Genomic DNA, 20,563 nt, shown 5'->3' with positions numbered 1-20,563 from the left:
TCTTGTTGGATTAGCATTGTGAGGTCTCCAATGTTGGCCTGAATGCTACGTATGTTCCACTGTAAGATTTTGAGTTCACTGGGTGGGGTCCTCATCCTCGAACAGTGATGTAAAACTCTGTTTGACGTTGGGAGGGATGAGGGGATCTATGTCCTGTCGTGTGAGGGAGGTGTGCACGAGTCTGTTGATCATTAGTGTTATTAGAGCGCTTATGTCGTAGTTCATCTCGAAATTTTGGGCGAATCTCAGAAGGAGTTCCGCCAAGAGCAGCGCGATCTTTTCTGGGGCAGAGGTAGGAGTGTTGGTGGGGGTCCCGATGGTAGTCCGGGGACTCTTAGACATGGGTGCCGGGTTGGTTCCTTTGGGTGGAGCTCGTTGGGTTACTGTTGCGTAGGATGTAGTTCTGGTTTGTTGTTGGACTCTGTTTGCGGCTTCATGTTTGGGGATATGTTCTTTTTGTTGAATTCTTAGTATTTGGATTTCTTTCAAACGCCTAGGGCAAGAATGGGTGTTGGCAGTATGTGGACCTTTGCAATTCGGGCAAGTGGTGTTTGTCTGACAGTCAGTCTTGTTGTCGTGGGATTCGCCACAGGAGTTACAGCGGAAAGCTGAACGACAGTATTTCGCTGGGTGATCAAAGCGTTTGCAATTTTTACATTGCCAGGGTCTTCGTTCGTATGGCATCAAGGGATAATTTCTATAATAGAAGCGTACCTCCTGTGGCAGCTGCGGTTGGTTAAATTGGAGGAGGTAGAACGTGCTGTTCGGGCCTAATCGTTTCACAGGCTCTATCAAGTAGCCTTTCTGTAGTAAAGCCTCTTTTATGGTCTCTTCGGTATATTCTTGTGGTACGTTTTTTATGACTCCTTTGGTTCCTTCGTCCCTTGTGGAGCCCGGTTGTGTTACTGTGAACTTTATATTGTCGACGTGCGTCCATGTGCGTAGCGTGTCCCGTTGTTCTTGGGTGTTTGGAACTAGCAACAAGGCTCCTCCTCTCAGTACCCTAAGATCTTTTAATTCTCCGACTAGTTTTTCGATTCGTTGGCAAAGGTAGGGGAAAGAAACATCATGGAACGTTTTCTCCTCTTAGTTTCCTGGTTCTCCAATTGGATGATTTCTGAATATACTTGGTTGGAATATGAGTGGGTTTACCGGGATCCTGTCCTCTGGTGTATGTTTCTTTGTAGTGTGTAAGGGGTCTTCTCCTCCTTGATTTTGGTTGGCAAGGCTTAACTTTCCATTGTCAGTTTTTGATAAAGAAGAAGGTGTGTTCTTGATTTGCTCTCCTTGTTTGTTGAAGGTTGGTCTGCCTTGATTTTCACCGTCGTCTGATTCGTTTTCTGTTGTCGATTTCGCGGATTCTTCCATCCCGTCGCTAACACTAGCTTGGGCAAGAAGTTCTACTAGCTGTTTCTTTCTTGATGCTGGCCCTAAGACGGGCTTTTTCTTACGTTTCTTTTTGACAGTGCCGGACACCGCAACAAATTGAGCCAAACCGCGCGGCATGGCGACCCAAGCCGAATAATGGAAAATTTGTTCTTTTCATCTTAAAAATTAAATAAATTTAAAACATTTAAGTAAATATTAAATTAACAAATGAAAGAAATTAATTCAAAAATAATTATTTTTCCTTTGCTTAGAAACCTAAAGAAAAACCGAATTAATTACTTAATTAATTAATCAAGTTAATAAAACCTAAAAATAATTAAATTATTTACCTCCAGGTTTATCATTGAGAGGATTCAACTTCTTCGAGCTTCTGGATGATGGGTGGTGTTTCCCGCTTCAACTGCTCAGTCGCGATGCGTAACGTGGTTCTTAGCTCCATGCCACCCATCAACAACTCGGCGGGACTGTAACCATTACTTGGAGGCGTTGACCGTGTACCCATCTTTGCTATTTTCACTGCCATTTCGACGAATCCGTTACTTTGAGGGTTACTTTGGGCTCGAGGTGACGCGTTTGAAGCCATATACTGCGTCGCAAACTGACGGAAAGCTGGTGTTTTGGTGGGATCGAACTGAGGCCCGTTGTCACTCCTGGCGATTTCTGGTATTACATGACGCGGCATCAGCTTCGAGATCCACGTAGTAACTGTACTTCGAAACATCGAGAGAAATCGTCTGTTACGAGAAGGTACCATCATTAAATAGATCCATGGCGACACTTTGCGACGGTCGATCCGGAAACTCTGCGTAAGTACTTTCTCGTCTATTTCTTTCGATAGTTCTGACCAACATACCGCCGCTTTGGCTCTGGCTCGGCATTTTGCGATGTCCGCTGTGAATTTGATCTATGATCCGACTTCTTAGAGGTTTAGGAATGATAAGTCGTTGACCTCTCATTTCGATTCCATCTTGGCTGGATATTTCGTAGCGGACTTGATAGAACGGTAGCCGCGTATCTCTTGGAAGTTTCTTTTCTTTGTTTGGCCATCCTTCTTTTCTGTACTTTCAACAACTGGTGTGTCTTCCCGTTGCTCTTTCAGCTACGCCTTGATCCGTAGCGGGTAAGCTCGATAGGATCATCTGGATATGGGCGGCAGCAATCTCGTCTCGGAACTCTTCGTCTTTGCCCCTCGCGAGTTGCAACGGACTTTGAGTGTGTCTGCAGCTACTAGTTCCTCGAACAGTGTAGAGGTAGGGCGTCATCTTGATTTTAACGCGTTGTAGCCTGGGTGAAGAGTTTTTGTTTGTAGAATTGGGCTACCAGTGGCTCGTGGTCGGTCTCCCGCAGTGTCATCTTCATTCCAGTTACGTAATTGGAGAACCTTTGGAGCGCTTCCTTCTCTATTTGCATCTTCTTTCTGCTTCGGGGAGAATGAATGTTTTCCCCGCTACTCTAGGATTCACAATATTCTAATATGAGAACTAAAGGTTCGTGGCTTCAAGCGTTTTGTGATCCAAACGGGCTCCTTACTGTATACTCGCCAAAGGTTGAGGTTCTCCTTCGAGACTCGTCGTGACGCGCTTCCTGTCGTTGGGAGCTCGCACTCGTTTTCGACGTCCTGCATAATTCTTCAGGGGTGGAACTTATTTCATCCCGGAATTGAGCTTTTTTGGGCCAATACCGTTCTTCGTTGGTTGTGGGTATGAGGACCATTTGGAGGTAGCTTTTTTTGTAGATGTATCCTCGCTACTGGATAACTTTCTCGATGGCTTCTTCCTTCGTCTAATGTAAAAAGACGTGCGTGCTTCATGTCAGGTTCGTCGCTAGAGAGACTAAGACTACTGCTCGTTAATTTTCGCGCTGCTCTTCTCTATGGTCCAGAAGCGGCGGCGGCGGAAGAAGAAGTTGGGTGACCTCGTTTTTCCATTTCCGGTTCGGACATACTTTCGTTGTCAGACAGTCGACGAACTGCTCAATTTGCAAAGGGTCTTTTTCCTATGCCTTATCCCCATCCGTTGTCGACGTCGTAGGATGGTCTCTTTTTGTTGTTCCAGCTGTAGGAGTTGAAGTGGGAACTACTTGAGTTGTCACTATTGGAAGTTGAGGCAATGGCTCGGTTACCGGAGGAGTCTCTTCATGATGGACAATGTGTCCTTGTAATTCCTTCTCCAGCTAGATCTCTTCAGGCTGACGTACTTCTTGTTCTCGACTTCTCTTTTTCGGAAAACTGGTCTGAATGATCCTATCATTTCTTCTACTTCCTCGAGGGATTCGGAGGAAGACCGAGGTCTGTCTTTCTTCCGGTACATTTTGGGGTGGTGACGTTCCTTCGGGAGTTTGCGCTCTTGGTCTCGTCTTAGTGGAGAGACGATTTCTTTTGCTAGAGTGTTTTCATCTTCCTGGATATTTTAAATCCGAATTACTTCATTTGTCGTTGTTGGAAGTTGAGGCCCTTGAGGCAATGGCTCGTTTACTGGACGCGTCTCTCCTTGCTTGACAATGTGTCCTTGTAATTCCTTCTCCGGCTGGATCTCTTCAGGCTTTGTCCAGTGCCTCGTCATGGTCAGTCAAGTTTTTTCCGAAAACCAAAAGATCATCCGAGACATTTAGAGCGCCGTCGATGTTCTGGATGATGCAATGGATAACGTGATGAAAGATTTCGGCTGCCGAGCTTATTCCAAAACTCAGTCTTTTGTACCGAAAGAGGCCGCGATGCGTACTGAAGGTAGTGATATCTCGGGACGATTCACCTAGTAGTAACTGATGGTAACCTTTGTTAAGGTCTAATTTTGAGAAGACTGTGGACCCATTCAGTTTGTGGATCACATCTTCGATGGTGGGCATATTCGTTTACAATTTCGATTGGTATTGGAATATGTAGTTGCGGAAGGTGTCAAGGTATGCGATGCTCGTGTGCCCCTAACTGGGGGCGGTTTCAACCCCTGGACAATCACTATCGAATCCAAAGTAGTATCGGACGGACTTTACGAATTCAAATTAACTGGAAAAGCTAGTATGGGAAGGCATATTGCAAATTGAGCGTTTTAGATGAACAAAGCGATGAAATATGGTCCACCGAAACGACTACTGAATTGCCTCTTCACAATTGGTTCCAATTCTCCAAATCTTTGTTAATCAACGAAGGCTGTAAAATATTGACGTGCGTCTTGAATATGGGGTCCTGTTACGATAAGAAGCCAAGGGTAACTGAATTGTACAACCGCTTGATTGATTCGTACCAACGTATGCTCAACAATGGTATCCTAAACGACTGTACCATCAAAACCAAGGAGAAGAACTTCCCCTGCATACATTTGTCCTCTCTTCAAATTCAGATTATTTTCGCGCCATGTTTGAATTGGATATGGAAGGAAGACGAGACAAGGTCGTTGATTGGGTAGATATTTTTGACGGCGAGACGGTGCAAGATTTGTTGCAGTACCTTTACACTGGAAAAATACCAAATGCGATCGAAAAGACTTACGCCAAATTGGTAGAAGCTGCTAGTTTGTGCATTTTGGAGGAGTTAAAGGATATGTGCGCTTTTGTTATGACTCGGAATATTAACGTTGATAACGCCGTGAAAATTTTGCAGTTGGCAGAAAAGCATGATGCGATGCTCGTGTGCCCCTAACTGGGGGCGGTTTAAACGACTGGACAATCACTATCGAATCCAAAGTAGTATCGGACGGACTTTACGAATTCAAATTAACTGGAAAAGCTAGAACTACGGATTGAGCGTTTCAGATGAACAAAGCGATGAAATATGGTCCACCGAAACGACTACTGAATTGCATCTTCACAATTGGTTCCAATTCTCTAAATCTTTGTTAATCAACGAAGGCTGTAAAATATTGACGTGCGTCTTGGAAAATGCAGGCGAAAAGCGAAGAAAGACTATGTGAAAATAGGTTTTTTTAATTTTATACATTTGTTTTTCTAATTTTAATTAATTACGATGTTAAATATTGTTTTGTCTAAATTTTATCTTTTAAATTATTCTTGGAAAAAAAGTCCGAGAAGGTTGCCGAGCGACTAGCGCCAATAGCCATGAAAGGCCACAATGCGAGTAATGGGCGTGACTTTAGCTTCGCCTTGGTACGGATTAGAGGCGCTAGACGAAACTATTTTAATCTCTCATTTACAGTTCCAACAAGCGGAGATCTGTTTGCTCCAAACCCGCAAGAGTGAACACGGAGAGCGACTACTCTTATTTCGAGCTTCGCCTCGAGTCAGAGTCGTCGAGCCTATTAAGGGCCAGCGCTGATTGGATGGCCAACTATATGACGGTGATTGGCTTGATTACTGAGTTGTATTTAAAGCGCGAAAAATCGTTGTTGTTTGTGACACGTTTTTGGGGATTACAGTTTGCAGCAAGACAGTGCTTGTATTTAGTTCAAATCTTTTAATTGTCTTATTAAGTTTAGTTTTATTTTCACTCCACCAATTTATTTCAATGCCACCCAAGAGTAAAAAATCATCTGGATCGAAGAAAGTCAACAAAGAAGGTGATACTGAAGGCAAAATTTTACTTGAAAACGTCGAGGCGCTAAGCCAAAGTGAAATTCGTAGACTTAAAAGTAATTTCGAAGCCAAAATAAAAAACCTGAATGCCGAAATAAAAAACCTGTCCGCCGAATTTCAACTAGCCGTAAAGCAAATACCAAGGGTAAGATTGTAACTAATCAAAGCGGTAAAAATTTGTATAACACATGTAACGTGTTACATTGTGTCATTGTAGAAAGTTGTACAACAGATGAAAATGGGCGATGTCTTTAAATTACACTACAATTGCCGCTTTGAGAAAGACTAAAAAGGACTCTTCGTAAATAGTTTTTTTATAAATTCGTTTTCTATTTTTAATTAGTTACGATGTTAAATATTGTTTTGTCTAAATTTTATCTTTTAAATTATTCTTGGAAAAAAAAATTTGTTGATTAAATTTAATCGGGGTGTGATCAAAGTGTGCGAGGGTAGAGACAGAGAGCGACGACGTCTCTAATTTCGAGCTACGCCTCGAGTCAGACGACAGCGAATAAAAAGCCTTGTAGCGGCGAACACAGCTACGTTTTAAAAAACTACTCGAGATAATTTACGAGTAGGACGAGCAAGAAGTGATATCTAGTTTACTAGGAAGAAGTAATAAGATGCCTAAGTATTCGGGCGCCATAGTCCCAGCAGTGCCCCTTTCAAAATACAAGGGGGGCGTAAAAGGAGAGAAGCCGGGCTATTTCGCTAGCTACACTCTCCTCAGTCGGACAAATACAGCGTGAAGAAAAACGTGGGCCCTGCAATTGCTTATTATATTAAATCCGGTGATACCGTTATATTTTGTCACAAGGCGGTATTAGTCTCGGCTTCACCACTTTTTGACGTGTCAGGGGACTCATTCGACCGTCGACGTGACGTTTTTAATGAGTGTTGGAACAGCTACCAAGTTTATACGATACATCAGAAATATATAACTTTACACGAAGTTCACTTCTCCCTACCTCGCGCCGGCCATCATCTATGAAGTATTTTTACAGGCTAGAAACGGTACCGTTCCTCCCAAACAGCGAGGCAGAGAGGTGAAAATAAAAACACTAGCGTCGCGTAGTGAGAAAAATGTGCGTAAAACTGGTTTTTTCCGGGTGTGGTATTGGGGAGGGCCCGGTTGTTTACTTTCGTTGGAGCTCGTACGAGCAAGTACTATTAACTAATGTTTGGGAATCGTAAAGAAACATGGCTGCGGAGTACTTTGGAATGTCATTATTGAAGGATATTTGCGAAGTAGAAATTGAACGCTTGATAAGAGCGCATCTGGCCGTCAAGGACGATATAGTCTATGTCAGACAAACTTTCGTTACGAAAGGTGGCGAAATTTTTGTCCCGATCGTTCAAGATACGAGAATCTATGGTGACCCACTTTATACTAAAATTAAAACCCAAGTTGACCTGGAACGTCAAACGTCTGATAGCACTAAAAATCACGTGGCTACCGAAAACAATGTCCAGGATACGCGACTTAGAGGTAGTGTAATTTCGGCATTTGAAAAAGTCCACGCCGTCAAAAGAGGAACGACACCCGAACTAGCTCGGCACATAGAGTTTCTCTTATCCCAGAACAAACAGGTCTATAACATTAGCGATCATCAGCTAATGTTCCAGGGGAATATGGAAGAAGAGTCGAGTCCCGATCACGTGGACGACTGTGATATCCAACGAAGGGTAAGCGCGCTTATTTTATCATTTATAAGACTTAAATATAAATATTTCTCTAAAACTAGTTTCAAAGCTACTATTTAACTCGCTTAACATATCCCTAAATATTTAGGGGTTCGTCCAAATTTCCGAAAAACTCGCAATTGCTCTTAAATTCATCTAACGTGCTCGGTTAATTTGCCGTTATCACAAACTCACCCACCGCCAACACACGTGCTTTCCAGAAAAGGTCCGCCGCGAAATGAGCCATCCTGGGCTGATTACTTGACCAGTTCCAAAAGAAATTTCGTTCAAAGGTCGTCTCTCGTTTAGTCGCGGCGTTCAGTCTTGGTCGATCTCTCTGTACACAGGCGCCGGGACACCGGTCAGATCCCCCCAGCGGGATCAGGGGCTCACTTCAGTCGGTGCCATCCCGGGAACCCGTTGAACTCTAAAGTACCATCACGCACCAGAATCAATCACGGACCTTAAAATTCAATCTATTTCGCGACTACTTGACGACGGAAATTTCTTAACATGTTCGGAAGATATCGAAATAAAGGATTAAAACAATTAAACTTTGCCTAATTTAAGATACAGGGACGCCATTTTAACGCCACGTGGCGTTACAACGCGCGCGGGCACGAGGCCGAGGCCTAGGTTCGGAAAGAGAAAAGCGCGATACACGACTCACGACGAGGCCACGTTTTCTGTCTCTATCCCGGCTTTCAAGTTCAGGGCCTAACATTAAACTTCAAACGAAAGGTCTGCTTTTAGAAGATTAAAACAAAGCCCAACTTCACTTAATCACGATTAAAAGCGAAAAAGCGAACTAACTGTCTCGCCGGGCTAAGATTAGAAGCGGCTTAATTGTCGACTGAGCAGGGATGCCAGATTGAAAACCTTGTACTTCAACCTGCCAATATCAAATTGGAAACAAGCCCAAAAACCGCCAGTCTATATTTCGAAAAGAAGCCCAAAAACTGACTAAAAAAGATCTAAACAATCCAGCCCAAAAAATGATGATCGTGAAAATTTGGAATTAGTTTTTCAATGCGTATTACATAATGGCACAATTTTTAAAACCTATAACTAATTGAAACCACTTTATTTAATCATAAATTGACGAATTATAAGCTGCTCAAAAGGTTTTTAGACTACCATTTGTCGGTTTTTTGGGCATTCTAATGATCTTCGCCTATTGGCGGTATTTTAAGTACAGAAAGCCAAACAAAAACGCAGACAAGCCCAATTTCGAGCCAATATTTTGGAGAAGAAGCCCAATTGGCGGCTTTCCAGCCCAATATGGCATCCCTACCATCGACCAGGGAGTAGTCCCTGCTAGCGTTAGTATAAAGCGAGCCCATTTACTATATGCTGTTAGCAATCTGCCACCATGGAGCAATATTAGTATAGACGTAAACACATTTAAGGCAATTTTAATAGAAATACCATTATCACTCCTATTCCGTGGAAAACGCCAACGGAACAGGGCAAAAAATGTAAGCCAATTAAGGGCCAGCGCTGATTGGATGGCCAACTATATGACGGTGATTGGCTTGATTACTGAGTTGTATTTTAAAGCGCGAAAAACCGTTGTTGTTTGTGACACGCTTTTGGTGATTGTAACAAGACGGTGTTTGTATTTAGCTGAAATCTTATAATTATCTTATTTCGCGCACGAGTTGTTAAGTTTAGTTTCATTTTAACGTCGCTAGATCGAAACCAATTTATTTCAATATGCCGCCCAAGAGTAAAACAGCATCTGGATCCAAGAAAGTAAATGAACACGATGATACTGAAGGCCAAGTGGTACTTAAGAACATCGAGGTGCTTTGCCAATGTGAAATTGCTACACTTGAAAGTAATTTTATAGAGTTTTTCTGGGTTTCATAGAGTTTTTCTGGGTTTCATAGAGTTTTTCTGGGTTTCATAGAGTTTTTCTGGGTTTTATAGAGTTTTTCTGGGTTTTATAGAGTTTTTCTGGGTTTTATAGAGTTTTTCTGGGTTTTATAGAGTTTTTCTGGGTTTCATAGAGTTTTTCTGGGTTTCATAGAGTTTTTCTGGGTTTCATAGAGTTTTTCTGGGTTTCATAGAGTTTTTCTGGGTTTCATAGAGTTTTTCTGGGTTTTATTGAGTTTTTCTGGGTTTTATTGAGTTTTTCTGGGTTTTATAGAGTTTTTCTGGGTTTTATAGAGTTTTTCTGGGTTTTATAGAGTTTTTCTGGGTTTTATAGAGTTTTTCTGGGTTTCATAGAGTTTTTCTGGGTTTCATAGAGTTTTTCTGGGTTTTATAGAGTTTTTCTGGGTTTTATAGAGTTTTTCTGGGTTTTATAGAGTTTTTCTGGGTTTTATAGAGTTTTTCTGGGTTTTATAGAGTTTTTCTGGGTTTTATAGAGTTTTTCTGGGTTTTATAGAGTTTTTCTGGGTTTCATAGAGTTTTTCTGGGTTTTATAGAGTTTTTCTGGGTTTTATAGAGTTTTTCTGGGTTTTATAGAGTTTTTCTGGGTTTTATAGAGTTTTTCTGGGTTTCATAGAGTTTTTCTGGGTTTCATAGAGTTTTTCTGGGTTTCATAGAGTTTTTCTGGGTTTCATAGAGTTTTTCTGGGTTTCATAGAGTTTTTCTGGGTTTCATAGAGTTTTTCTGGGTTTCATAGAGTTTTTCTGGGTTTCATAGAGTTTTTCTGGGTTTCATAGAGTTTTTCTGGGTTTCATAGAATTTTTCTGGGTTTCATAGTTTTTTTCTGGGTTTCATAGAGTTTTTCTGGGTTTCATAGAGTTTTTCTGGGTTTCATAGAGTTTTTCTGGGTTTTATAGAGTTTTTCTGGGTTTTATAGAGTTTTTCTGGGTTTTATAGAGTTTTTCTGGGTTTCATAGAGTTTTTCTGGGTTTCATAGAGTTTTTCTGGGTTTCATAGAGTTTTTCTGGGTTTCATAGAGTTTTTCTGGGTTTCATAGAGTTTTTCTGGGTTTCATAGAGTTTTTCTGGGTTTCATAGAGTTTTTCTGGGTTTCATAGAGTTTTTCTGGGTTTCATAGAATTTTTCTGGGTTTCATAGTTTTTTTCTGGGTTTCATAGAGTTTTTCTGGGTTTCATAGAGTTTTTCTGGGTTTCATAGAGTTTTTCTGGGTTTTATAGAGTTTTTCTGGGTTTTATAGAGTTTTTCTGGGTTTCATAGAGTTTTTCTGGGTTTCATAGAGTTTTTCTGGGTTTCATAGAGTTTTTCTGGGTTTCATAGAGTTTTTCTGGGTTTCATAGAGTTTTTCTGGGTTTCATAGAGTTTTTCTGGGTTTCATAGAGTTTTTCTGGGTTTCATAGAGTTTTTCTGGGTTTCATAGAGTTTTTCTGGGTTTCATAGAATTTTTCTGGGTTTCATAGTTTTTTTCTGGGTTTCATAGAGTTTTTCTGGGTTTCATAGAGTTTTTCTGGGTTTCATAGAGTTTTTCTGGGTTTTATAGAGTTTTTCTGGGTTTTATAGAGTTTTTCTGGGTTTTATAGAGTTTTTCTGGGTTTCATAGAGTTTTTCTGGGTTTCATAGAGTTTTTCTGGGTTTCATAGAGTTTTTCTGGGTTTCATAGAGTTTTTCTGGGTTTCATAGAGTTTTTCTGGGTTTCATAGAGTTTTTCTGGGTTTCATAGAGTTTTTCTGGGTTTCATAGAGTTTTTCTGGGTTTCATAGAATTTTTCTGGGTTTCATAGTTTTTTTCTGGGTTTCATAGAGTTTTTCTGGGTTTCATAGAGTTTTTCTGGGTTTCATAGAGTTTTTCTGGGTTTTATAGAGTTTTTCTGGGTTTTATAGAGTTTTTCTGGGTTTTATAGAGTTTTTCTGGGTTTCATAGAGTTTTTCTGGGTTTCATAGAGTTTTTCTGGGTTTCATAGAGTTTTTCTGGGTTTCATAGAGTTTTTCTGGGTTTCATAGAGTTTTTCTGGGTTTCATAGAGTTTTTCTGGGTTTCATAGAGTTTTTCTGGGTTTTATAGAGTTTTTCTGGGTTTTATAGAGTTTTTCTGGGTTTTATAGAGTTTTTCTGGGTTTTATAGAGTTTTTCTGGGTTTTATAGAGTTTTTCTGGGTTTTATAGAGTTTTTCTGGGTTTTATAGAGTTTTTCTGGGTTTTATAGAGTTTTTCTGGGTTTTATAGAGTTTTTCTGGGTTTTATAGAGTTTTTCTGGGTTTTATAGAGTTTTTCTGGGTTTTATAGAGTTTTTCTGGGTTTTATAGTTTTTCTGGGTTTTATAGAGTTTTTCTGGGTTTTATAGAGTTTTTCTGGGTTTCATAGAGTTTTTCTGGGTTTCATAGAGTTTTTCTGGGTTTCATAGAGTTTTTCTGGGTTTCATAGAGTTTTTCTGGGTTTCATAGAGTTTTTCTGGGTTTCATAGAGTTTTTCTGGGTTTCATAGAGTTTTTCTGGGTTTCATAGAGTTTTTCTGGGTTTCATAGAGTTTTTCTGGGTTTCATAGAGTTTTTCTGGGTTTCATAGAGTTTTTCTGGGTTTCATAGAGTTTTTCTGGGTTTCATAGAATTTTTCTGGGTTTCATAGTTTTTTTCTGGGTTTCATAGAGTTTTTCTGGGTTTCATAGAGTTTTTCTGGGTTTTATAGAGTTTTTCTGGGTTTTATAGAGTTTTTCTGGGTTTTATAGAGTTTTTCTGGGTTTTATAGAGTTTTTCTGGGTTTCATAGAGTTTTTCTGGGTTTCATAGAGTTTTTCTGGGTTTCATAGAGTTTTTCTGGGTTTCATAGAGTTTTTCTGGGTTTCATAGAGTTTTTCTGGGTTTCATAGAGTTTTTCTGGGTTTCATAGAATTTTTCTGGGTTTCATAGAGTTTTTCTGGGTTTCATAGAGTTTTTCTGGGTTTCATAGAGTTTTTCTGGGTTTCATAGAGTTTTTCTGGGTTTTATAGAGTTTTTCTGGGTTTTATAGAGTTTTTCTGGGTTTCATAGAGTTTTTCTGGGTTTCATAGAGTTTTTCTGGGTTTCATAGAGTTTTTCTGGGTTTCATAGAGTTTTTCTGGGTTTCATAGAGTTTTTCTGGGTTTTATAGAGTTTTTCTGGGTTTTATAGAGTTTTTCTGGGTTTTATAGAGTTTTTCTGGGTTTTATAGAGTTTTTCTGGGTTTTATAGAGTTTTTCTGGGTTTTATAGAGTTTTTCTGGGTTTTATAGAGTTTTTCTGGGTTTTATAGAGTTTTTCTGGGTTTTATAGAGTTTTTCTGGGTTTTATAGAGTTTTTCTGGGTTTTATAGAGTTTTTCTGGGTTTTATAGAGTTTTTCTGGGTTTTATAGAGTTTTTCTGGGTTTTATAGAGTTTTTCTGGGTTTTATAGAGTTTTTCTGGGTTTTATAGAGTTTTTCTGGGTTTTATAGAGTTTTTCTGGGTTTTATAGAGTTTTTCTGGGTTTTATAGAGTTTTTCTGGGTTTTATAGAGTTTTTCTGGGTTTTATAGAGTTTTTCTGGGTTTTATAGAGTTTTTCTGGGTTTCATAGAGTTTTTCTGGGTTTCATAGAGTTTTTCTGGGTTTCATAGAGTTTTTCTGGGTTTCATAGAATTTTTCTGGGTTTCATAGAGTTTTTCTGGGTTTCATAGAGTTTTTCTGGGTTTCATAGAGTTTTTCTGGGTTTCATAGAGTTTTTCTGGGTTTCATAGAGTTTTTCTGGGTTTCATAGAGTTTTTCTGGGTTTCATAGTTTTTCTGGGTTTCATAGAGTTTTTCTGGGTTTCATAGAGTTTTTCTGGGTTTCATAGAGTTTTTCTGGGTTTCATAGAGTTTTTCTGGGTTTTATAATTAGATGCTCGGGGGGGGGCAAGGGACTAGTTTCCCCAATGTTCCGTACGAAAAAAAGGGGGCGCCACGGTCACGTTTCGAAAATCGGTTACTATAGGCCAAAGCTAGAGTCGGCTATCCTGGTTTCATCCATGTCGGAAGGGATCAATAAGGGAGGGGGGTGGGGGACCGACTGGTGCTATGGAAGACGAACAGAGCCGCTCGTTTTTTGCCCCTATGAAAGACGAATATTTTTTCGAAGCACTCACAATGGAAAACACTATAAGATCACACAAGCATAGTAAATCGCGTTGTGATTGGCCAAATTAACAGGCCTCAAGTTTCAAAATCTCTACCCATCATGGAAAGTCGAATCCTAAAATTAATTAAAAGGAAGACCGTAACACATATAACTGGAACGTTTAATATTTTTATTGTTTGAAAAAATAAATTCCCTTGACAAGTTGCTTAAGTGTAACATTTAAAGTTTAGGAAATTCTTCAGGCAAAAGCAGATATTTTCTGCAAATCGGGCAGGAACTGTTTTCCATCAACCAAGGGCGAACACACTTGTATAAATTGACCAAGAAATTAAAATTAACATTAAGAGGTTTAAAATCAAGTCAAAGTTTACCGTTTCGTGAAAACAATTATGACCGCACTCGGCTTGATAAGCGCTACCTTTCGTTATAGGTTCAAAACATATGGTACAGTCTTTGGTCTTAAAGTTTCCTCTGGGTTTATCGTTGATTTTCCACATTTTCGCGATAGTTGGCTCGGGGGAACATACTGGCGGAATCACACTCGACATATCTTTTAGAATGGGTTTGGTCTTGTGCTTGGCGTCAAAACCTAGTGGACTCTTTAATTCAAAAATGTTCGATTAATTCTCCCATTACGAAGCTAACCCTAATTAAAGTTAAACCAAGGCTTACAGCGCTTTCATCACTTAGAATATACTCCGTCAACGTCTTGGCTATATCCTCATTCAGTTTACCCGTAAATCTTTCTCCCGTAGCGCGATACGCCTTAATGTACGCGTTAATTTCGTTTCTGTCAATCGTTAGAAAAATGTTTATTAATAACGCCACGCCTTTATCGCGCCACGCCTTTATCGTCTGGCTCATTTCACTTACTCGCTCAAATATGGCAGCTTATGTTTAATCATTTGTACTATTTTATCAAAGCTACTTTTGCCCTTGGCACTTTGGGATTGAGCTTTGGAAGATGTTTCGCATTTAGACGCTACATTTTTAGGCTAAAGACATAAAAGAGTGGATACCATACAAGAAATTATTAATAGATTCAAAATTACGGGAATCAGGGTCCATACAACTTTTGGAAAAGCCATTTCCCTGAGATTGCCAGGTTTTTCCTGGAATTTCATGTGGTCTGAGTTATTTGGCCCCCGTTTGCTGTAACATATCGTTGGAAAGGGGACAAATATCTAGGACTATAAAATACTCAAAGGACTTTCAACAAAATAAAATAGAACCAATATTAAATAACATAATAACAACAAGTGAGACACTACCATAAGTGTCATAATGCATATAAGCCCATGTTAATCTAAGGGAAGTTATGTTAACCAACATTTTGCTTAGTTACTCGGCCTCGAAGTTTTTAGTATCCTTGAAAAGGGGTCAAATAGGACTATAAAACACTCAAAGGACATCCCCGTACCTCTAATAGAAACAGAATTATGAGCCTCCGAAGAACATTTTCCTTAATTAGTCGGCCCCTGTTTGCAAACACACACATCACAAATTTCCCTGAATTTTACTAAATATTCTAAATTTCCGAATTTTTGTCAACTATTTATTTCCCTGGGTTTTCCAGGTTTGTATGAACCCTGGGAATTGGGCCACTAGACTCCGCCGAGAGTGAGAATATTTAAACGCGAGAACTTACACTCGCGACGAATTGCGAAGGCAAATGTATCGGGGACAATTGATCGAACAAACTGGAAGTGGAAGAACTAGGCCTCGAAGGTCCTGATGACGATGAAGATGACAACTGAGATGGCTGAATTCCAGGCGGTTCAAAATGAGGAAGAGGCATCGTATCATTAGCAAAAGCGCCATTTCCCTTCGGTGGCGGTAATGTTGGAAACATGAATCGATTGACAATGGGGGGAGGATTAGGAAATAACGGCGGTCGATTATTCATCATGAATGGCAGTAGACCTTGCATTGCCCCTGTATTAGTATTAGCCTAAAATAACAAAACTTATTAACAAATAACATTAAAACCAGGGCTGTGCAGCGGGTCTTTATTTTTGGGTGTCGGGTAAACTTCGGGTAATAGAAAATTTTACCCGCCGCGAGTATCGGTTCCAATTTTCAATTACCCGTCGGGTCCTGCAAAACCCCCAAAATTAGCTTTCAGGCCCAATTTGGGTCTTGTTTTTCCTTTCAGTCTTTAGAGCTAGATTTCAAAGCTGAGCCATTATCCCAACATTAATTAATTAATAACTTGTCACTAATTGAATTATTAATTATGAGTAATTAATATAGAGTAATGTCAGTTCTATGTATGCAAACGTCATACCACGCTTCTATCTCTTAGCTCAGTGTCACCCCCCCCTTACCGCGCCTGCGTACAGTATCCCCTCTTACAAAAGCGCGCCTAGAGGGAGGGATACACAGTCTACTCCCCTCTCTACCGACACTACTCTATTGAAACATGAGCATTGAGCGGTAACGTCATGAACTGGACAGTCAGACTAGGCGGGTATTGGCAAAGGCTTAAATTGGGACTCGGGTACCCGTTCGGGTCCTAAAAAATGTGCTTCGGGTATCGGCACACTCCAGGTTAAAACTTAACTTACATTATGAAATCCTGGTGGCTTAGAATCGAGTATCGGAGGCACAATCGGAATTGCGGGGATGTCATCGATCTTAAAGTTACGTTCGTCTCGGTTTAATTTGTTCAAACATTCGTTCATTTTATCCTAATTAAAACAAATGAATCAAGTTTGACGCGGCTGTTATTTGCCACTTAGCAATCAGTGACGGCTTTAGCAAAAAAAAAAAAAAAACAAAGTTGAATTACAAACCAAAAAGTTGTTACGCTGCGACTCAATTTTTTTGAAATGTTCCAATTGTAACTTTTTCATATTATCAAGTCGAAAGTAACTACGACAAAGTTAAGTGTTAGATAACCATTCGCAAAAGTGTCTAAATTAACAAAGGCTTACTCGAGGCTGTTGGCAGATTTGGCACAATGTTCCATTTGTTTCGCAATCCTCTGGATATTTTCTGATATCCTTTCTTCCGCAATTTTAAAAATCAAGATTTCCATGTTTTTGCGTTCGTTAATAAAACTTTCCTGCGAGTGAATTTTGATATTAATTTTTCTACTTAAGAAATGATTAAACTAAGTTCCTATTCTTACTGAAACTTTCTTAATCGTCTCTTCGCAACCGATCACTTGTTCTAGAAGAGTTTCGTTCGTTAAACCAGCGTTTTCATTGGCTCTCTTTAGCTCGATCAATTCTTTCTCGGTTTCGCTCATCTGCTCTAATAAATTTTCAACCCTGTTGAAATTAAATTAAATTCAATTAAACTAACCATATTAAAATAAGTTTAAATCACGCATACGTATTTTGAACTTCTTTAAGGCCCTCATTTTCTTTCATTAAATTGTTGATTTGTTCTTGCATCTTCTGTTTTTCGTGGTTCAAGCGTTTCAACTCCGATTCATGGCTTATTTTCAAGCCTTTCATTTCAAGCACCAAGTTCTAATTAAAATCAAATTAAGGATTATAAAATCATGAAAAAGATAAGCTAAATTGTTTTTTTTTTTATTAACTAACGTTTAAGCAAAGGGCGGCTCCGTTCATGCCCCTGAAAGATGCCTTTTCTGCTACACGTTGGCTAAGCTTGGCAAAGGCTAGTTAAACCAAAGGCAGGAACCAATGGGACCTAGTGCATTAGGTCTGATTGGTTCCTGCCTTTGGCAAGGTAAAATTCGTGTCCAGAAGATTAGCCAGCATGCTAGGGGTGATAATGGAGCCGCCTGTTACTTTAAATTTCAATTGCCAATCTTGAATTTCTTCTTCCAATTTATTTTTATCGAGAGAAAAAGTATATTTCTGCTTAACGTTAGCGTCCCTTAAGTTCTTCATATCATCATTGAGATTTTTTAATCACCATTCTTAAAGAGAAAATATTGGAGGTTTCCGGATCTTGCGAACCCTATCAGATAAAACTCTTAAATAAATACAACAGGGTTAACTTGTCAGCCACAGTTTGAAATAATTTATATTCTAGCTGAGTTTGCCAGGTTTTTCCTAATCTTTTTGGACAAGTAAAGACTCAAAAGTTGTCAATGTTAAGAGGACCTTAAAATGTATTTATCAGGGCCCAATTTTGGTTGAATTAGTGACTTATTTATATAAAAATAGTTAGCAAAAAGCGACTAAATTAAGCTATTAAAAAGGGCGAGGTCGAACAAAATGTTTTCGAAGATAACAGAATTTTCGTAATTATTTTCTATAATTATATATAATATTCTATTTTTCTAACATAAGGTTTTGAAAAACCGGTTTTTTTTTCAGTTTTTAGGATCGGTTAAACCGGCCATTAAAATTAATCGGTTAACCGAAAACCGTTTTTATTTTCCTAGAAAGTTGACATCCCTAGCTGGAACGTTCAAAATTGCAAAAAATTAAACCCAAGAAAATTTATCAAGTAAAAAAAAAAAAAAAAACTCCCCAAGATTGTTAGAAATTTGAAACTATTAAAAAATCCCTGACCTTTTTGGAGCATTATAAAAATTTCCCCTGACCTGTGGGAACTGTTTCTAATAATGGATTAACTAACTCACCGATTGCAGTATTTCCTTGAAATCCACGATCTCACTCAATTTTTCCCAGAATTTCGAATTATTCGAGAAATTATTAAAGATTCCGGCCACCAAATTCAGTTGTAACTCTTCAGGCAAAGCAAAGAGTGTCACTTGAAGTTGGAACGCTGCGGCGTTAAAATTGTAAGTTAATTCGGATGTTTTTTTTCGGATTATTTCTAGTAATCGAATCTTTCGTGCAATGAGTGAGTTAGTCGAACTTATACCCTGATCGTCCATATTTTCCGATAATTGTCTTATAGTTTCATATTCCCTTTTGGGCTCGGTTGGGAAAAAAAGAGTTGGCGAAGCTTCATTAGGTTTTGGCTTGCATGAATTGTTGTACATATTTCTACAAAGATCAGCTTTTGTATTTGCAAAAGTAGGAACTGGTTCAATATCTTCGTCCTTAGAAATAGACGAGTTGTTTAAAGTCATTCGCGAGTCATTATTTTCAACATGAACTGGATGATCATTATTTAGCTTTTGACGAAACGTATGGTTCTCAGAACCATTATTCTCTGATATGTCAATATCCTCCATTAGTTCCTTAGTAATTTGTAAATGTTGAATGCGTTCCAAGTAAGGGTTTCTACGATACGCGAGTAATTTAACGCGAGGTAAATTAAGTATTGACGATAAAGCTTACGGGGCACTAGATAAAATGGCGTCTTTACAAAATTCGTCAATGCTTAGGACAGCTTTCTTTGGCTTACACTTCTTTTCGCGGGTTTTTGGCGCTTGTTTATTACTTGCCTAAAAGTAATAAAGCAAAAACAACAAACTTTACCTTAAGCCTTGGCGACGAATAAATATAAATTATCGTTTCGTACGTACACTATCACCCTCTACAATATCTTCTTTCTTGAAGACGTACGTGGGTTCGGCGTTTACTAAAATATCACAAAATAAAGAAAATTCTGAGGAAATACGCGTAAATACGTTACATACAACGTACGTTTGCCTTCCTATTAAGCCTTTGCGCTGATTAACTGATTTAATTTAGGCATGCATGCACTTCTTCTTGATAAACTTACGTTAATTTTGAAAATATAAGCCACTTTTTAAATATTTAATATTTATATCTATCTTAATACGTTATGTACTGTACTGTAACATTAATGAAGCCCAACAGATACAAAAATCCATGCTCAAATCATGGCTGGAAGCCCATTTGAAACACAAACTGAAACTCTAACTCATAGCCCACTCGACCACGCGAGCATCTAGCGTCTCGGTGCGCGTGATCGAGTTGGCCATGCTTTACTACAGTCTACCGACGGCCCACTCGTTCACGCCAAAAATTTATTGAAGACTCCTTTTTTCCCCAAATTCTAAAAATATTTGGTTCAAATCTCTTGAAATTTTTAAGAGATGTGCAAAATAGGAATTTTAAATTTTGTCCAAAGTTACAAAATTTTAAAACGGAAAGTAGCCATAAGTGTGTTTTCATCGGTTTCAAGGGTTTGAATCACTTAGTGAGATGTGTTTTGAATGGTTTTAAATTATCGTACAATGCTTCAAACTTTTAAAAGAAATAGTTATATTCTAAAAAATTGGAAATAGGTTGTGTTTATGCGGAAACAAAATTTTTATCGAGTTTTTTTTTTAAAAAAAATCGTTCTTAATTTACCTGCCACTAAAAGTTCGAGAGGTTCGAACCAGTGAAACCGAAGAAAAAACATTTAAACCGTTTGAAGACTAAACCGTTTAATTATTATGGCTAATTTTCGTTTTAATTTTTTTTTACAATAAAACTATAGAAGAGAAACTTCTGAAATTTTGCACAAAAATAACAAACGTTAAGTTTGCACATCTCATTAAAATTTCAAGCGACTTGAACCAGTATTTTCAACAAGGCGACACAAGGGCTCGTAATAGTAGCCACATCGTACGAGTGAATAGCCCCTCTATACCCTACCCTAATGAGTGGATAACCCCTCTATACCTTACCCTATTGAGTGAATAGCGCTATCTTTTACAATGCTTAAATGATTTACCGTGCATAAAATCAGAGTGAATAGCCCCTCGATTCCCTACTCTAAACAGTGATTAAATTATAACCGTTTAAATTTACTTATGCTGTAATTGTAATATTCCGGCGAATCGAAGAACAGATAGTTTTAGCAGAAGGGGATAATAGAAGAAGGATGACACTCTGTATCCTCTTAATGCTTTAGTTATGTAACGTCATTATTCAGAGGCTCACCCTTTTAGTTTGCTTTCCCGCTCATCAAACTACAAATTGGCATCGCACCGTAAGGGGAATTCTATAATTGTTTGGCACTAAGTCCCCAGCAATCATCCCACAAACCTCGTTTTGACGTGGGACAAAAATGCGCAAGCGCGTCTTGCCAAATATTTAAACGCTAATAGAGTAATGACGAGGGAAC

General features: G+C 38.9%; 4 protein-coding genes and 1 long non-coding RNA gene across 15 annotated transcripts; 1 reads left to right on the top strand and 4 right to left on the bottom strand.

Annotated features, from left to right (window-relative positions):
* Nucleotides 1-74: 74 nt before the first annotated feature.
* LOC149597302 (uncharacterized) lies at nt 75-1,859 on the bottom strand. Of its 2 annotated transcripts, none has more exons than XM_089860981.1 (2): nt 1,719-1,859; nt 75-1,546 (listed from the first exon to the last, which is right to left on the bottom strand). In XM_089860981.1, the coding sequence occupies exon 2, from the start codon at nt 682-684 to the stop codon at nt 76-78; it is 609 nt and encodes a 202-aa protein (XP_089717107.1). In that variant the 5' UTR covers nt 685-1,546; nt 1,719-1,859; the 3' UTR covers nt 75. The 2 variants fall into 2 exon arrangements, with proteins under 2 accessions (XP_089717107.1, XP_089717106.1); XM_089860980.1 differs by having other exon boundaries at nt 75-1,644; nt 1,719-1,856.
* A 799-nt stretch (nt 1,860-2,658) lies between these two features.
* LOC149597301 (uncharacterized) lies at nt 2,659-3,102 on the bottom strand. Its single transcript, XM_089860988.1, has 2 exons — nt 2,920-3,102; nt 2,659-2,841 (listed from the first exon to the last, which is right to left on the bottom strand). Exons 1-2 carry the CDS (start codon nt 3,100-3,102, stop codon nt 2,659-2,661), a joined length of 366 nt encoding a protein of 121 aa, XP_089717114.1.
* Nucleotides 3,103-3,311: 209 nt separating this feature from the next.
* Nucleotides 3,312-3,698, bottom strand: LOC149597300 (uncharacterized). The gene is made up of 2 exons (XR_016379229.1): nt 3,511-3,698; nt 3,312-3,443 (listed from the first exon to the last, which is right to left on the bottom strand). It is a non-coding gene; the product is annotated as an uncharacterized LOC149597300 (long non-coding RNA).
* A 3,415-nt stretch (nt 3,699-7,113) lies between these two features.
* On the top strand, nt 7,114-16,663 carry LOC149597299 (uncharacterized). Of its 5 annotated transcripts, none has more exons than XM_089860986.1 (4): nt 7,114-7,599; nt 7,706-8,990; nt 9,291-9,436; nt 15,162-16,663. In XM_089860986.1, exons 1-2 carry the CDS (start codon nt 7,114-7,116, stop codon nt 7,754-7,756), a joined length of 537 nt encoding a protein of 178 aa, XP_089717112.1. In that variant the 3' UTR covers nt 7,757-8,990; nt 9,291-9,436; nt 15,162-16,663. The 5 variants fall into 5 exon arrangements, with proteins under 5 accessions (XP_089717112.1, XP_089717109.1, XP_089717111.1 ...); XM_089860983.1 differs by having other exon boundaries at nt 7,114-8,720; nt 8,795-8,990; XM_089860985.1 differs by having other exon boundaries at nt 7,114-8,720; nt 8,790-8,990.
* Nucleotides 13,734-19,576, bottom strand: LOC149597298 (uncharacterized). 6 transcript variants are annotated; one of them, XM_089860977.1, is made up of 16 exons: nt 19,208-19,576; nt 19,008-19,063; nt 18,820-18,926; nt 18,398-18,762; nt 18,153-18,298; nt 17,477-17,521; nt 16,925-17,064; nt 16,719-16,860; nt 16,522-16,652; nt 16,381-16,459; nt 16,153-16,275; nt 15,234-15,410; nt 14,459-14,580; nt 14,258-14,375; nt 13,957-14,184; nt 13,734-13,891 (listed from the first exon to the last, which is right to left on the bottom strand). In XM_089860977.1, exons 4-16 carry the CDS (start codon nt 18,711-18,713, stop codon nt 13,805-13,807), a joined length of 1,854 nt encoding a protein of 617 aa, XP_089717103.1. In that variant the 5' UTR covers nt 18,714-18,762; nt 18,820-18,926; nt 19,008-19,063; nt 19,208-19,576; the 3' UTR covers nt 13,734-13,804. The 6 variants fall into 6 exon arrangements, with proteins under 6 accessions (XP_089717103.1, XP_089717101.1, XP_089717100.1 ...); XM_089860975.1 differs by having other exon boundaries at nt 15,234-15,536; nt 19,129-19,575; XM_089860974.1 differs by having other exon boundaries at nt 15,234-15,536; nt 19,208-19,575.
* Nucleotides 19,577-20,563: the final 987 nt, after the last annotated feature.

Source organism: Phalangium opilio, unplaced genomic scaffold (assembly GCF_054372755.1).
Source record: "Phalangium opilio isolate 3A_F unplaced genomic scaffold, DU_Popi_V2 ptg000362l_1, whole genome shotgun sequence".
NCBI classification, from domain to species: Eukaryota; Metazoa; Arthropoda; class Arachnida; order Opiliones; family Phalangiidae; genus Phalangium; species Phalangium opilio.
Note: the sequence above shows the minus strand (reverse complement) of the source record. Positions and strands in the feature narration are given on the sequence as shown.